Raw genomic sequence first — 17925 nt, 5'->3', positions numbered from 1 at the left:
ACGCCTGGGAGGTATCGAATGGTATCGAACAATTGTCAATCGGTTCCACTGGTTCCACCAGCTGTGAAAAAAGTAATCCAAGAGAAAGGGAAGGAAACTGAAGATTTCCATGGCTTTGATGGGAGAGTAAGTTGATCTGGTCTTTTGATCATTTGGTATATGATTTGACATGATCATTTGATATTTGTAATGGTCGAGAGAATTGGGACAGTGAAGTATTGAGATAATCCATTTTTCTATTGAATGTTATACAAGTGACTGCAAGTAACTTACGTCCTCCAACTGCGGTGACTTCAAAGCTATTCAGACAAAGTTACCGATTTCGAGCGTTTCCATAACTTCCCTTTCGTGGGTGGATAGTTTTCTTGCTGTAACTGCCAGTAAGGGAATTAAAGGGCTTAAATTGTGTTTTCACAGGTATTCTAGATATCACTTTAAATGGCGTTTGAGACTTAGGATTGGTGCACCTCTTGCATGCATAACATATGCTATAAAAACATAGTATTACTTTCCGGTATGGCATTTAGTATGTTATGACTTAAGATTGTTTTTATTCTTATGTTTCTTCAGGTTTCAATGATATGGTGGCGTTCATTACTTTGGAAAGTAAATTAGCTGTTGTCTGGATCATAATGCAGAGAATGGAAAATATATCCTGAAAAAATAAATTTATTCTCCTTACATTAACCCCTGTTCTCTTTGAAAGTCTCTCGATAGAGCCAAAATGAGTAAAAATCAACCTCATATACCCAACTACTATTCACAAGGTGGAATTACCGACAGTTACTTAGATGGACTCTCAGCAGAAAATCCCAATTTTTCAAGTAATGCCGGTGTACAAGATAATTCTGTTGGGGTTGCGTCAGGATCCCATGAATCAAGTTCGACTGATAATCAAGCTGTTGATAATTTGAGAGAGCAATTTACAGTGTGCACAATATACTCAGAGGTAAGGAAGTTTAAGACTTCATTCATTTTCAACATGTATCTCTACAGCAGATAAGATAATTGTAGCCTTTCCTTTAAAGGATGAAGAAAATCAGCAGCAGCTAGGAGGCTTAGTGTCTGACCCTGGTATAGCTCCGAATCTCAATCCAAATAATGTAACAGTTATTCCCTCTGGTCTTGGTTCTCCACGGCCAGGAGGGCTGACTGGTGAAGCGGAGCGGCGCCGTGATGCATGGATTCCAGGACCTAGAACACAGAGAATACTGCAAGAAATAGCCAGCGGTGGAGTTGGGGCTCTTCCTGAAGGAGAAGCTTTGACCATGCCCGGTGTCATTTTGGATGGAGAATTAGTAAGTATTGTTGGGATATTTATAGATAAAATAAAAGGGACATGGGGTTTCTACTATTTAGTAAAATAATCAACTCTGTCCAAAAAAATGGAAGAACTGCATAAAACAAGTGACAAGAAAAAGGCCTATCTCAAATTTTAAATTATATCCAAAAACAAAAGCCTTCTTAATCCATTCAATCCTTTCCAACGAATATTGCCCCTTCTTAATCTTTTATTTCGGCCTTTTTCTCATGTCATAAATCCTTGACTCAACTCAGAACTTTTGGCCCACTCAGCCGGAGTGAGCACATCTGCTACCATTTTCTTAGTTGGCATGTAATATTTTATTGTTCTGTACTGTCTTATGCTGTAATTGATGTCTGATATCTATGTGCTTGGTTGTGGAATGATTCTCCGCATTTTCTGCTATGCCATGAACAATGGCTGACAGATTGTCATTATTGTACGCCACACACAGTTCATTCGCCTCTGTGGCGGCGGGGTAAATCCTCGCCTGCCAAACATGAGGTCGCGGGTTCGAGTCGCGCCTGGGTAAGTATACCTTATCCAGGGCATGGTTGTTCTTGTATGTTTCATTGTTGAACTTGTTGAATACCCCGATTTAAAATTGCCTAAGAGAGCTGTATTCGGAGGTTTGGGAATAAAAAAAAATAAAAAAATAAATTCGCTAAATTTCGTAAGTAAACACCCCCTTTGCAACCCTGACTCATTGACGTACAGTAGAATCTCGTTATTACCATAGGTTGGTAAAAACTAAGTTTGTATGAATGTTTCTTTCAGGATTCGTTGGAAAAAACATGGTTTGTTAAAAGTTCTACATAGTCTCTTCAGTCTCCCATACTTTTAGTTGCCCTGCAAAATAACTTCAGAGTGAAGTACATAAAGTGAGTTACGCGTTAATAAGTATATAAAAACAAGCCCATTTGTTTCATTTTCTCAAAAGAAGAATGCGGTATGTCGTGATCGAGGGCCGATATCTTCCCGAATTCAGTAAGTGCCTGATATATGAGCATGCGTTCCTTGAGACCTTGCTCATAAATTTATAAACCTATGCAAGGCATCGAGGAGTGTAGTTATCCTGCAGAATGCAACACTGCATCACAACATGTACACCTTCTGCAACTCACTTTCCTGCATCCCCTTCAGAGATGATGTCACGGCCCCTTGGACATCATCTACAGAGCTGTATTGGTTTCCCTTGAAGTCTTGATTCAGCCGAGAAAAGTGGGAGAAGTCTGGTGGTGCTAGATCTGGACTGGCACCACCAAACTTCACTCACCAGTAGCGCAGTGTAGCACGGGGCATTGTCGTGGCGAAGCTTCCAACAATCACCGAATGCTGGCTGCATGTGGAAGACACGTTTGCGTAGCCTGTCAAGCATGTCCATGTAAGAACTGGCATTCACAGTCTATCCTGGGGCTATGAACTTCCTGGGAACCACTCTTTGCCTTACCTTTGGCCACATGATGAAGTTGATTGGTGACCAGTGCCCTGATAGTCTTCAACAAGCTCCCTCCCCTCCCGTTTATGCCCCTTGAACAATGATAAGTATCTCATGGCAGCATCCCCGTTGGTATATTTAATCATTGTGAGGGTCTACGTCACAGTTTTCCAGAATTTGACACAGAATCTGATGGCTTAGCGCTGCTAGAGATTTTCCCCCATCTTGGATTTAGACTGCGCTTCGTAACAGAGGTCCAGGGAAATCGATGTGCTTAAACTCCAATTGGCTGCAGGTGACTTGAAAAAAATGTCCGACTCTTTGGAAGACTCCTCACTACCACGCCTAATCTCCGATCCCCCTCCACAGCTCCATTCGCACTACAGAAACTCAGACCTACTAATTTTTTGATCCTACCTCGTAAGCAGTCTTATTCCAAACGTGAAGATGGGAATACTACACCAGGGGGGGTTTTAGGTGCAACTAATACTTAGGAGTGTGGGAGTACTGCATACCCGCCAGGGTAATCGGGATTTGCGGGGGCCCTCCTCCAGGAAAAGTTTAAGACTAATGGTTCAAAATGGTGAGTTTTACGGCTTTCTGAGGGATATTTGGATAATCCTAACACTATTCTATAAGTAATCCTAATCCAATTAAGTAAAATGGATTAAACTTAAAATTCTCTGAGCTCTGGGGGGGGTTGTATCTCCCAAAACCCCCTCCCCCCCATTGCGGCGCCACTATACTACACCATACACTTAGAAAGTTTGATCTGCATGATGCTTTCCAGCCACTGATAGCTGAACAACACTAGGGCATTGCCCGTCATCCTCCTACCCTTCAAACAAACCAAGAGAGAGATTTAAGAAACATAATAGGCTTTGTAGCTGAGCTTCAAGACTATTTTTGCTGTATTTAAATGCATATTTGCTTGGAAAGAGTGAAAATCAATAAAAATTATAATAAATTAAAAGCACTCAGAGTGAACGGTCACCACACTGGCACCTCTGTACCACACTGGGATGGAGGCTGTGAGACATACACTGTGGCTGAAAACTAGAGATGGGTCGAATAGCAGATTTCTCGAACTCGAATATCGAATTCGAATATTAAATCATAGATCAAATATCTCGAATACCTATATGACAGTATTTTTCCAGTTGAAGGTATAGTCATATTACAACACAACAATCTGTAATATCAAGGAAAATTAATTGATTTTGCTGCAAACAGTTTTCTGCATGATGAGCCAGAAGAAACCTTTGCATAAGTCTGAGAAGTTTTTTCCTTTGTTGTGACAGGAAAAATGTGGATAAAAGTGTTTTACTGAATCTCTTCTGCAAGGAAAAAATAACTAAAAATGAGAGATTAGATTTTAAGCCCTGTTAAGCATATGTTTTTATACCAATGTTACCCCTGCAGAGAGTATTGGACCCTCAATGGACGATGTGCTCCTTTGTTCTATTTGCTCCAGTCATTGGCTCTTTCTTCTATATTCCTTTGTGCCACAGTCCCCGAGTACCTCGGACTCCTCCACTACTCCCTCTAGGCCTGGCTGTCAGCCGTGGCCTTCTTTTGTAAGAACTGTCTTTTAGTTCTTGGCTTCATCAATATTGTGTATTTTCATCATTATCAGGTATTTTACGTAATTCATCTTCCTGTATCTTTTTGAGGCCTGCCTCTTCGATTTTGAATTCATAGAGTTGCTTGATTCATGCTGAGGATTTCATTCAGGGGAAAAAGCATGAGCTGCTCCTGTGAGGAGCAAATTTGAGTAATGCCTTCTTGATCATATACATTATTGTCATTTTTTAACATCAGGGACGCCGACTTACAAAAAATATTGGGGGGGGCCCAAACCAGGGATCTTGCCCCGGAAAATTTTATAATTAGTGAGTTTTAAGTTTTTTAAGCATTTTAGAAGAGTCAAACGATCAACATTAGAACCCTTATAACTCGAATCTCGATGTCTGGACACTCCGGGGAAAATTGATAAGCCTGGCACATTTTTTCCTCACCCCCATAACGAATTTTTGAAGGGGCTTGGGCCCCCTCAAGCCCCATGGAGTTGGCGCCACTGTTCAACATCCATCACTGCCTGTAAAGGCAAGCATCTTTGTGTTTGCAGCCTTGTACTTATTTGGTGTGCAAATTTTTTCCCAGCCGGTATTTTCAAGTCAAAAGCTAGAAGTATTTCAATGAATCTGTTTAAATTTTTTATCAAATGAATGTACAAGAGAGGTGAAACTTTGTAAATATCTATTTTTTATGTTGCCCTTCATGAGGTGTTTGTTAAAAGATGAGCGTAGGCTGATGGAAAGTTCAAAATTGAATTTATAATTGTTCTAAGTGCCCCGTGATTTATTACTTCTAGTGACTCCGTGTGTTTTTGTCATTCTTTCAGGGAGATCCTGTGGGAGAGATGGTTGCTCACTATCTTGGAGAAGGTGAGGCCAGCAAGAGGAAAGTCCTCACCGCAAATGATGTCACTCAAGATGATAGAGGCCTGTGCGAACTTATACGTGTAAGTGTCACTGAGCAAACTGCGTGTTTTCACCTAACAAGGTTTCTATTGTAGCATTATTAACTTTTTCCATGTTGAAATGACAAATGTTATGCATTGAATGGATATAATAATTAATTTCAATCCTATTGCCTCAGCATGCGTAGATAGTGCCATTGGTTAGAGCCAAATTTATTTTCATTTTAACCATTTGTAACTTGTTTATTAACTTACAAGAGCAGTTTTTTCAACCTCCGATTGGTCATAAGTAGAAGACAAAGTGAATGATTAAAAATTATTTCATTGCTGATAATGAAGTTAACTTGTGGCTGCTATTCTAAATAATTGATTTGGGGATTTAGGAATTGGTGCCTGTGGACAAACTTTGCAATACCTTCTTCACAGAACGTTGCCGCCTTCAATGAATTTTATTGTTGTCATAAAGCTCATTGTCAGTTAACTATTATTTCCCTCATAGCTGCATTTTCATTTCAGCAAAAAGATATGAGTCACTACGTGCTAGGTCGGATTTTTTCAGCTGATAATCGAAAATGTCCCATTGGAATTGGTCCAGAAGTAGTTGGGTTACACCAGTGCTGAGAGGACGGGCATTGTCATGGATAAATTGTTTAATCATGTTTCAGGCTGGCTGTCTTAGAGCTGCAGTGAACCTCACAGGCCGCTTGCTGTCAGTCTATGGACAAGGGAGGGGAAGAGCTGGACATCCTGCTAAGCACACTCCCCATTCCTTGCAAGTAAGTTGCCACCATTCCTGCGTCTACATATTTAGCCATTTCATTTCAAATCGTAAACATAGCAGGAAAAGTTTTGCTGAGATAAGTTACGATAAATGACCCACAGAATACATCCAGTGTCACATGATATGGTCATTGTTCTTGCATACATTAACCTGATTTATGGAACCAAATGCCTTTTATTTTCAACTATTCGAGATATAAATTTATGGAGCCAAAAAGCAAAAGGTCCATAATTTGATTTCTTCAAGTCAAATTCTTCTTGTGAATTTCACCACTGTTCAAGCGAAAGGGTTGAAATATTTCAAATTTAGTGTTTAATAACTCTGATTATGTTGTGTGCTATGGGTGGGTCTTTGATTCATGCTGGGTGGATTCTTGGAGTTCTCTGGTTGATTTCCCTGTGCAGTGTAACCCTGATGAGGAATTATTCAAGGGTCTGAAGTTCGAAAACTTCTTGCGAGTGAAAGTAGGTAAAATTTTATGGGATATTAACTGTTGTATATTGGGATATTAACTGTTGTAACTATTTATATAAAAAGAGAAAATATAGGTTGGGAAACGTTGGGGCCACCCAAGAATTGATGCGGTGACATAGCCCAAAAGTTTTTAATGAATGACGAGCACCTGCGAAAGTTTTAACGAAGAATTGATTAATTTATTTACCCTTTCACTACTACTTGTGTTGTAGCAACGAAACACGTAGTGTCAAAAATAAAACTCAGTGGAAATATTGCAATGTCCAATTTTACTTATAATAAACTAATTAATGGTTTGTCTTGTTAAGCTCAATTATTGTTACACCCATTTTTAAATTTTAATATTTTCTTAATGCATTTGCTACTGTGAGAAATAAAAATTTAAAATTAACGATTCTTATTATCTGCATTTTTGGGAAATTTACATTTCCATTGTTGGCTTTTTACTTTCAATAAAATTGAAATTTATGACCATATTTATCTTTCATTGTGTTCTAAGTTCATGTGCTTCTCGGAGAAATAAAAATTGGAAATTGTCTTTATTTACTCATTGCTAGGGACATTCAAAAGGTGGGGTTATTTTATAGCCAAAAGTGGTGTTATATTTAAAAAAAAGTGATGTCATTTTGCCCTGAAATTGGTGTTATTTTAACATCAAAATAATTGATGTTGATTGAGAGCCATACTTTCAGTGGCCTACACATTGCCCTAAATTTAGGATATTATTGACCGGGGATAATTTAAGCAATAATATACATGGGGTATTGACTGAATTCACCCATTTTACATATTTTATCCTTTTACATTTCCATAAATCCAGCTTACATATGAGAGAAAGTACTTTTGAATGTATTTAATTTCAAATGAAATATTACTATTGTGATCAAATTGTCTTCTTTTAGATTTTCATGGTGAAACAAAAACACAGTACTATTCCACAAAATTTATTTACAACTTAAATAAATTTTGTAGAATAGTACTGTGTTTTTGTTTCACCATGAATATTTCATCATTCCACCAAGTAACGCCCAAATCAGTTGATTTTATTCTTTTAGATTTGTTATCTTATCTGGTGTGACACAGTGCTATAGCAGGAAAAAATCTTTCCGAGTCCACATTTGCAGACGGGATCCAAATTGCTTGAAGGCACTTAGATGCAAACGATGTCTCAGACAATTTGAGCTCCTGAATTGCTTTAATTATATCCAATGAACCCAGGGAATTTTGCTTTTGTAGTAATTTCTGTAATTCTCCCAACCCCAGTATCAACTGCTCTGTCTCCATTGATTCGAGGCCATGAATTTTTTGTCTATAAGTCAGGGTTCACATCTGTAGTCGAAACTTCTTGGGTATCAAAAACTGAGATTTTTTTTCAAATACCTATTTTTCTGCTTAGATCTTCTACCATAAGAGAACTAAGTTTGGTTGATGCCTTTTAAGCCATCTGCATAGGTATTTATACTAAGTATTGAATTCTTTGCCATTTTAGCAGCATTTACAAATTTGAAATGAAATTCTACAATAAATATTAACTTATATCTTGATTTCAGTATAAACATAAACATGGAAATTGTTGATGCATTAAATGCGTTAATATTGACGTTAGAACTTTGTTCAAAATTTGAAAATTCTCAGAATAAAAAAAGGACTTAAAAGTCTGCGATTAACGTGCAAGCAACAAATAAACCCTGATAGGAGGGAGCCCAACTAATCTTGGAGTTTGAGATAATGCGGAGTCCCCACTAGGAAGGGTCGAAAAAGGTTGATGCTGTGAGGGTGTGATTATCTGTGATACCCTTCTTAACGAATGTTGTGCAAAAATGCTCCAATGTACAGAGGGGACAGGAGGGTCTCTTGGGGCTCAGTACAGCTGTCATGCCAAGCAGAGATCTCCACCGTCTTGAAAGGGTTAAATGGCTCTGTATAAATGTGCAGGTTTTTTTTTTATTCTGAAAAATAGGCTTATTAATACCAAAGTTACAACTTTGTTCTGGAAAAGTCACTTAACCCAACTGGGATTTGTGCCCCAGATCCCGTTGCTAGCCTGTATGCACTCCTCTGTGTTTTATAAAAAAAAAGACTATTTAGTTTATGTAACAGTGTAAATAGGTAAATTTTCTGAATGAAGGTGCTTTAATGTTATTAAGGTGATCATTTATTCCATTTCAGCTGTGGTTTGCTCGCCTAGCCCTTCTTGTGCGTCTGCGCACTTTTGGCACCGCTGTGGATGAGGCTGCTGCCTTTGACCCCTGTCTTGATCGCCCTGATCTCTACTTTGCATTTCGGCCAGAGCTGCATGGGGATCGCGCTGGATCAGTGGCTCCTTTTGCGCTGCGACTTCTCGTGGCTGAGCTCCCGGCGTACGTGCCATCTTCAGCTGGGAGTGGAGGAGGCTGCGAGCGGGCTTTAGATAATCTTTATGCTCTCCTGGCCACTGTGGAAAAGGTACACAGCTTCATTTGCTCTCTCACACTTTTTTATACTGCATTACTATTTGTGTGGAGGGTGTTTAGCTAGGGGAATTTCTGTAGGGGCCAGCATCTGCACTGGATGCAATTTAATTAAATGCAAGCTTTCACATGATGTCTGATCCGATACTGTTCTTCATCTTCCTGCCTGACTGGCAGTTACAACTGGCAATGAAATCAGCAAAGTAGAACCCAGTGCTGGCATCAAATATCAGTTTCAATGAATATGGCATATGTTGGACAGACGGAGTGCACGTTCGAGAAAAGAGTGGCAGAGCATAAGAGGTGCTACCTAAATTGCAATCTGGAGCAGTCCCATTTTGCGAAACATCTTTGGGAGGAAAATCATGAAAGTGACTTTGTAGCGGAGATCCTACACTTAGAGAAGAAAGGGAGGTAATTGGACGAAATGGAGGAGCTGGAAATAAGGAGGAATATGACCAACGGTCAATTACTTAACGGCATCCTTTTTGAAAGTTTTTCCCCACTCCTACAAATGTCCCTTAACATCACGGATGGACAAAAATCCAGACCCCTACGGCCCCACTCCACACCCTCTAATCACCTACCTCTTCCTTAACCCCAACTCACGGGAAAACCCTTTCGAGTCAACAAACCCCCCCCCTCCCTCCATCTCACCAGCGCCGCCCTCCAACGGTTGTTTTCTCAATACAACCCCCACTTGGGGTTTCCAACTCACTACCTTCCCCCCCTCCTGACACCCACTCCTTCCACTCTTTCCCCCAATCCCTTCAAGAGTATATATGTTTGCTTAAAATTCGAAATCTATGTACTTGATAATGACCTCTATGGTCGAAACATGTCGTACGGACGAAATAAATCTGTGGAAAGCAACGAAGTCTCCTTTTCATTTTCGTGTATTAATTTCCACAAAGTTGAGCTGAAAACCATTGAATGTATCAGTTTCAATGCCTTTAAATCTGCACTTTCCCATACAATTGATTTTGCTGAAGCTGGAGAAGAGATTTCTGATTGAGATGACATCTATTTAACATCACATTGAAAACCAAGCCAACTGTTAGGCCTTGCAATTCCATTTTCTGTGAAGATAATCATTGGCCCGTGCCGATACAAATGCTATTCCCTCTTTCCCAACTGTTGGGGGCTGGGCAGTAGAGAGATAGTAGCCAATCAGGAGCGCTGCCCCTTCCACCTCACCGTTCCCCTACATCCCTTCTATCTTTCCCTTTTCCCTTCTATCTGGCCAACCAGCATTGCCAGTGCGTGTGCAACGCACACACGTCGCGAGAATGAATTGACGAGAAATAGGCAGTTAGGAGTGAAAAAATAACAAACAATATGGTTGATTTCCAACGGTATAATACATTTAATAACCAAAGTAAGCTTTAGGAGCACAACACATAAAATACTAAATTGCCTTAGGTTAATGTACTCTTGCCTTTGGGAAGATGCCGGGCACGAGAGGTTCCTTCCTTGTCCGAGGTCAGAAAGCAGAGAGAGCTGGCCGGCTCGCTTACAGGATAGCGACCGCGCTCGAAGCAGGCGTGAGAGGGAGGTGAAGGCAGAGGAGGGGAAAGGTTTCACACTGACATTTCACCTTACGATTGGCGAGGTGGTGGCGGAGGGTAACGAGAGTTCACATATGGCATAAAGAGGCCGACACCGTTGATGAATTCACTATAAATTGTGAGCACTTCACAGGACGCGAGAATTTGCGGCGCGCGGAATCTAGCTGGCACGACGTACTCTGGCGCTTCGCGAGAGTGGTACTCAGGCGCTCTCGAATCGTCTCCTCGTGATGAAGTCTCAGAGGGATTAAGTCTCGGAGGGATTGAGACTCAGAGGGATTGAGAAAGTGCCCATTATGGCACACGTGGAAATTACCATACGTGAGGCGGAACGAATGCGATCTTCACGGATTAAGTTTGCAACACTGCAAGCTGGAGAGCGATGGTCACTGCAAAATAGTCGGAGAGAGACTGCGGCCTCCTACCTACTTTCACCTGCCACTCTTCTGCGATTGGCTAGAAGGGTGGGTGGGCCTCGAGCGCGTTCATGGTTTCCCGTCATCAGTTAGGAAAAGGGGTATAGTAACAGTTCTATTTGCCACTGAGAAAATAGCCCAACTTTTGGAATCCATTATGCAGGCTTTGTCAATTATTTGTGGTAGAGGAAAAAGTAATAGGGTAGTTTCCTTCATCAAAGAAAAGGAAAGGCATTGATTGCGATTCATTACCCACCATTAGTGTTTACATAATATACAAATTATTTGGTTTTAGAAATCCCAGTTTAGACGAATAGCAATGGTCAATTTTATCCTCATTTGAAAAAGGCCAGATTGGCACCCATGCGATGCCACTCCACATGACAGAAATTTTTTTACTCTTATGGTTCCTACAATTTATCACTGAAAACATTGCCACCCATAATCTAATATTTAGAACTTGGTCAGGTTTAGTTAGCATTTATAAATATTGTTAATAAAATTATGGGCTCATATTAATTATGCATTGTCATACTTGACATTAAATTTTTGTCATATTACTGCAAGTCTTTGAAGGAGTTAATAATTAAATTTTGTACTAATATTGGTTTAAGTTCAATACTATTCATTATTGTGTGTTTTGAACAAGCTTTCTCATGTTAAAATTTTTAACTTAAGAAAATGCTTATGAATGCCATTGCATTGTTAACTTACCTATGCCTTGAAATGAATTAGAGTAAAATACAGGGAAACCTGAAGTTTACTGCGGTCCACCCTCGAATTCCTTGAAGAATAATGTATTTTAAATTTTGATGTAAGTTTCTTGTCATTTCAGGTTCTGAGTAATCTTCGACAAGGACTTCGAGAGGATGGCACCCAAATTGCTATTTCTGAGGATGATCGATGCAAATCAATTCAACTGTGGTCAGAGAGAAGGAAACGTGTTCTCTTCTCCATCACCAATTGTGCTGTTTATGCTAAGGTTTTTATCCTATTTCCATCCATCAAAATCACGAATCAGTAATATTTTGAAATAAGGGGTAAAAATTTTGCTCATTACTTTGTCCTCCCTCCCCTATTCCACTCTTCAATGGCTCCACTAACCCCAAACTAGAAGCTCACGGATTACCGATTGATTGTGGTCTGCTAGTCTTCAAATAGCCATACATTTACCCATTGCTCTGCTAGCCCTTCTGAAAAGAGGAAGCTCAACATTTATTGTCTAGTTCGCCCTAACATCCTTCATTTGATCCATTACAAGGTCAGTCTCCATGGAGGAAATTCAGAAGAGCGGAGGGGTTTTTCTTCCAAAATTTCTTCATTTGGTGAGGGTGCATTTTCTTTCGCTGAGAATAAACATTATATGACATCTCAATGTCAAAAAGATATCAAGTATTCCATGTTAAAACAAGGGGAGTGGTATTAGAAGTTTTTTTGATCTAAGGATGTTATATACCTGCCAACATTTACAGTAAGAAAAAAATAATGTTGTGACAACTAAATTAATGTCCCGAAGAAAATTCTTTTATTCATAATGGATAAAACATCATTGGTGATTATCAATTGTCATTAGCTTTCTCTATATCAAATAGAAGAGCACAGGGAAATTTGGCAAATCGGCAAGAATGCCTTTGTTGCTACTGCAAGGACCAATTTTTTCTAGAACTCCATCTCTGTGAAAGAAAAAAAGTGTTTCTCTTAATTGAATATTGTAGATAGTTACTCAAGTTCTACCTTTGTTTCACTTAACCATAGATCACTAGAGATACAATTTCAGTTAATTTTTTAGCAGTGCGATGCATTAGTAATCGAACTTTCCTCCACCTCCATTGGTTCTGCAGAGAGGTGGCATAATATAAGGAGGATTTTGGGAGGGTGGGGGATGTTAGGTTGCCCCACGTAGTTTTGGGAAAATTGAAAAGATATCAATCTTTAAGGTGGTTCTCGAATTAAACTTTTTATTTCACCAGCTTAACAAACAATATCAAAATAGTTATTGCTGAATATCTTGTTCGTGCTTTCCAGACCTCGGGCAAGCCAGGCAGACCAGGTTCAAATACTGACTAAGCCAAAGATTTCATATCTTTGGCTTAGTCAGTATTTGAACCTGGATCTCCTGATTCTCGATCAGATAAGCCTTGGCTTGGCTCGGTGGTGTAATTGGTAGCATACCTGTTTGGCAATCAGGAGATCCAGGTTCAAATCCCGACTAAGCCAAATATTTGTTTCATAGTAAATTTCATCCTTGGTGTGTATGTTAGGGAGTTCCCCAAGAGGGGGAAAGCACCAGATGTTTCTTTTCTAGTAAGTGTTCGTAGTCTCTAATCTGGTAAAACCAAGGGAATTCTGAGGTTGACTGCAGATCTTGCCTCTCTCAAATTCACTCTGCAGGACTACGAACTCGCTGTGAAGATTCTCCTTCCGTTGGTGGAGGAGGCGGAGAGAGAGCAAGCGGCTGGCAGTGGCCGAGCACTGAGATCTGCTCTCGGTCGTCTCTTGCTGCAACTGGGGGATGTGGCTGGTGCCGAGCAGAACTTTTCACTCTCGAGAAGGACCGCTGGAGGTGGGACCAAAGTCGATGAAGTTCGAGAATTGATTGATAGGGGTCTGGTGGCAGTTGCACAGAATGCTTTCAGGGAGGCGTTGACATATTTCAGGAAAGCATTGCAAATCGATCCATCTAATGTGTTGGTAAGTGTTGTTTTCCCTTCACAGGGCTTGAAGGATTTGCAAGTGATTCTTTTTAGTCTTCATGGTTTGAATTGGAGTTAAATATTGATGCTGGGCTTTTGACAAGTGACTTTCTTTAAAATATACTGCACTTCACATTCCCTTGAAAAATCTCAACTGACTCAGGTGTTACGTAGTGGAAGTTCGACATATTGAAATAAAGAGGTAGTTTTACTTCTCCACAATAATTTAATTTGTATAACCTGTTTCGGTTCACAGATCCATCATATGGTACGAGACAAGACAGTTACAAGTCTTGTGCCAGATAATGGCTCCATGAGTCAAAACGTGTCCTATGAATTAAATTATTGTGGAAAAGTGCAACTACATTTCATTTCAATATCTCATGAAAAAATTTTAATGAGAGATTCAAGTCATAAGGTGTTACCTATTAAAATGCTTGGTCACGTTTGGGGTACGTATTTTGCTAATATGTACTGGTGTTCAGGCATCACATAGCTTTCCATACTCATAATAAGCCTGTAACACAAACTTTTATTGATAACAGCTTAATATTTTGAGAGTCTGGGTATAATGTGACCATGTACTATTGATTTCAAAAGTATGTAGACACCCACGAGCCCCACTTAACTGATGTGATAGGGTCGGTAAAAAGTTATAAGGTTGGCACAAAGGATATTCTGCATCTCTCACCAGTACGCCAGCAATAGTCGACGAGGACGGACGCGGGGGCGACCGGGCTAGCGAGAGAGGAGTCAAACTACAGGCTCAAATGCCCTAGCGGATAGAATGTGCTGAGGAAACTCGCGCTCATGTTGGGCCTTCAGAGTGTTTTCTTGCGAGCTCCGTGGGGAGGATTTCCTCTCTTCAGATTCATATTTGGACTCATTGTGAACACGGAATGTGTATGTGGCTCCGTAGCTGAGAAGGATTACTTCACGCTCATATGTTGCACTGAAGTAATGGGGGGGATTCGAATCTGAGCAAGTGGTATTTTTTTTTTATTTTGTGAATAAAAAATAATTACCCCTTGCCCCCACGTCCGTCATTGTCGACTATTTATGGCGTACTGGTGAGAGATGCAGGCTACCTCATGTGCCAACCTTACAAGTTTTTACCGACCCTACCACATCAGTTAAGTGGGGCTCGTGGGTGTCTACATGCTTTTGAAAACGATAGTACGTTAGTAAGATAGATTCTGCAGAGAGTTTGATGGACTGGACTACATCAGCCACTTGCTGGGTTGCTGATTCATTTCTTGCATGAAGAGCATGTATATATATTACATTTGCCTTACTAATTATTTACCATCTTCCTCTGTTCAAAAAGGTCTCAAACAATGTTGCTGTTTGCCTACTCTACCTGGGACGTTTGCGGGAGGCATTGGAAGTAGCTGAAGCAGCTATTGAAGCTAATCCAAAAATGGCCCTTCATGAGAGTGTTCTTCTAAACGTGTGCACACTGTATGAGTTGCGCAGTGCATGTAGAGCTCGGAGTAAAGTGGCAATGCTTAGACTCTTGGCAACTCATAAGGGTGATGGTGTGCATCCGGGCTGTCTCAAGTTACATGTGTAATTCAGCTTTGAATGTACAATTATGGTATCATATTCATGAGGCCTCTTTTTCCTTCAGAGATATTTTTTGTATCTTAAAAATGTGCTGTGAAACCATTTTTATTGATTGTTGGCTTTTAACTACTTCCAGAAATAAGAACCAAATACTGATACTGTATTTATCCTTGCATGACAGCTATTGTATTTAATAATTACCTAGGAAAGTTTCTTGTAGCATTTTGTCATGCACTGAATTGTAAATAATGGTCTAAATTATTTAATGATTTTATTTATTGCTTTTTGGGTTTAGTAGTTGTTTGCTTATTTAAGTGCGAAAGCTTTATTTTTTATACTGTCACTGCTGCCATTTACCATTCACATTAACTAAGTTAAAGAAAAGATTAGTTTACATCCCTTATTCCGATTTATGCTATTAATTAAACATAAATAGACTCATAACTACTCAATTTACATTGTGATGTGTGCCTAAGTGGTTAAATCGTATTTGAAAGAATCAAGGTTGGCAACCACAACTATAGCTATATCACTGAGAAGATTCTTTGCTTTAGGGTCACTAATGTGATTTCTAAATACATGTGCTGTGAAAGGAAGGACCAAGGGTGTTACAGCAGAAATCCTATGAGTCAGTAAATCAGTTCATTGGTCAGCCAGTGAATAAAAGGACAGTGTTGAAAAGTCATGGAACTACTGCTGCAGTGATTTACACTTGTGCAAAATTGATGTTTACTCCAGTGTATTACCAGCTGAATGGAGTGAACTATTTATGTGGAATGTTAGAATGGAGTGAATATCTTTACATCTAACTCTTTCTTTGATATTTATTTCAATGCCTCTGTGCTGGTAGATATCACATCTTGCAGAAAAATTGGTCTTCCACTGGGGAAAGAGGTGTATGAATAATGTGAATGGTGGAGAAATTGCAGCAGCCAATTGCAGTCAGATTAGGAGACTAGGGTTATAGAAAATTTTGAAGGAGGTTTGCCAAAAAGTGACAACTATCCATGAGTATATTTAAAATCACTTCTTTATGCTGAGCATTAAAGCATCTTTCATGGCCTACCTACGCAATAAATGAACACCAACAAGTTAGCGTATGAATGCATTCAAAATTTTGGTGGGTCAGAATGGAACAAGTAAAAATGAATGAACCAAATTAGAACAGGCTCTATTTAATGGTCATAGCTTTGTACAAGTTGGGTGGTTATACACGGTGAGTTTAGTTTATTTTTACAGTAATGCATTCGCTATTGTATGTGTTCCATAATGTACCAGGCCTTGATTCATGTGTGATCAGGTTAGATTTATTTCTTCCTTAGGTGCACAAGTAACCACAAACCTGTTGCCTATGTTATACTGAGGATGTTAGGATGCTAACCAGTTGTTTTATGAATCTCCTGAAAATTTCTCTTCAAATAAAGATTGCTTGGAGGTATACCTTATTGCATATCTGACATGAAGGTGGGAAGTGATGTGCATTCAATTACTGGGGAAGTCAAATTATTATTTAATAAAGAATTTTTTCTTAGCTGTCAGCGTTGAGTCAGATTTTTATAGCTTATCAATAGTTGATATTGCACCTTTTTTAGAGATAGATGATAAAACTTATTAATATGTTCCATGTTAGCATATGACTAATTGTTCTTATAAATTTTGCAAAAAGTCTGGTGTATTGCAGTCATGGCCGCTTGAGTATAGGTGGTCACAAAGTTTTGAAGTACTTGCATTGGCGGATTTAGGGGGGGATCACGTGCCTCCCAGATGCTTAAAAAATAGGCCAGAGTTTTAATACGGATATTGAAGGAACGTAATGATCATTACGTTCCCTCTGTTTTGTGTATTGCACAGCCTTAACCATTTAATTTCATATTAAAATACAAAGTATTATATTGCGTGCAGTGATATTGTTGTATTTCATTTTTAATCTCAAATACGAGGAGAAATCTCACATGGGTGTACCCGGCGAGGGTCAGCTGCCCCTCCTCCCCCCATTAAGCAAAAATCGCAAATGTCTTGGAACATAATTGTAAAAACTAATAAAGAGAGAGCTGTTACAGTTTCCTTGAAATGTTGATTTCATTCACCTTTTCCATGCTTAAATCTTTACAACTATAATGGCTTGCCCCCTTTAGTTTTGATCCTGGGTATGCCCTTGAAATCACAAGACATTGTGACTTTGTTCGACACACGAACGCATGGGGGATTACATGAATTCAGTCCTTTTGTATGTTCTCCCTTACCAATGAAGTATGTGCGTGCTTTCTTGCAAAGTATTCAAAGTACCTTCAAGAGTATTTGCTGATAGCTGCCATATCAAATTACGCTATGGAACCGGCAATCAAAATGAACCCAGTAGAGTAATGAAAGTGGACATGCCCGGAGGACATTTCTCTCTGCTCTGTACCCGGGTTTTACAGGTTGGACTTTATGGCCGTAATTTTAATTAGAGGTAACCAAAAAAATCATTGGAAGAGTGGAATGGAGATTAATAGAGTAATTTTAAAGAATTTATTATTTCAGGAACTTGAAAATAAATAGACGGCATTATGCGGTACAAATATAATAGCTCGTTTATGAAAAGAATATATTAACCTGCACTGTTAATTGACAGCAAGTGAAGAACGTAAATCACTGTTCTCTTATCATCGATGATCATTCTAATTAGTAGGGACAGAAGCCGAATATATCGGAAATCGAATTCTGAAGAGGACTTCTTCAGCTCTAAGTCAGACATAATTTCCAAAGAATCGC

The 17925-nt window shown here is 39.4% G+C and overlaps 1 protein-coding gene across 1 annotated transcript; it reads left to right on the top strand.

The window, feature by feature from the left end:
* Positions 1–29: 29 nt before the first annotated feature.
* Positions 30–17078, top strand: LOC124156556 (trafficking protein particle complex subunit 12). Its single transcript, XM_046531174.1, has 9 exons — positions 30–126; positions 571–949; positions 1029–1298; positions 5146–5265; positions 5889–5999; positions 8648–8923; positions 11748–11894; positions 13304–13603; positions 14933–17078. Exons 2-9 carry the CDS (start codon positions 725–727, stop codon positions 15176–15178), a joined length of 1695 nt encoding a protein of 564 aa, XP_046387130.1. The 5' UTR covers positions 30–126; positions 571–724; the 3' UTR covers positions 15179–17078.
* Positions 17079–17925: the final 847 nt, after the last annotated feature.

This window comes from Ischnura elegans, chromosome 3 (assembly GCF_921293095.1).
Source record: "Ischnura elegans chromosome 3, ioIscEleg1.1, whole genome shotgun sequence".
In the NCBI taxonomy this organism is placed as follows: Eukaryota; Metazoa; Arthropoda; class Insecta; order Odonata; family Coenagrionidae; genus Ischnura; species Ischnura elegans.
This window is presented reverse-complemented; position numbering and strand designations above follow the sequence as displayed.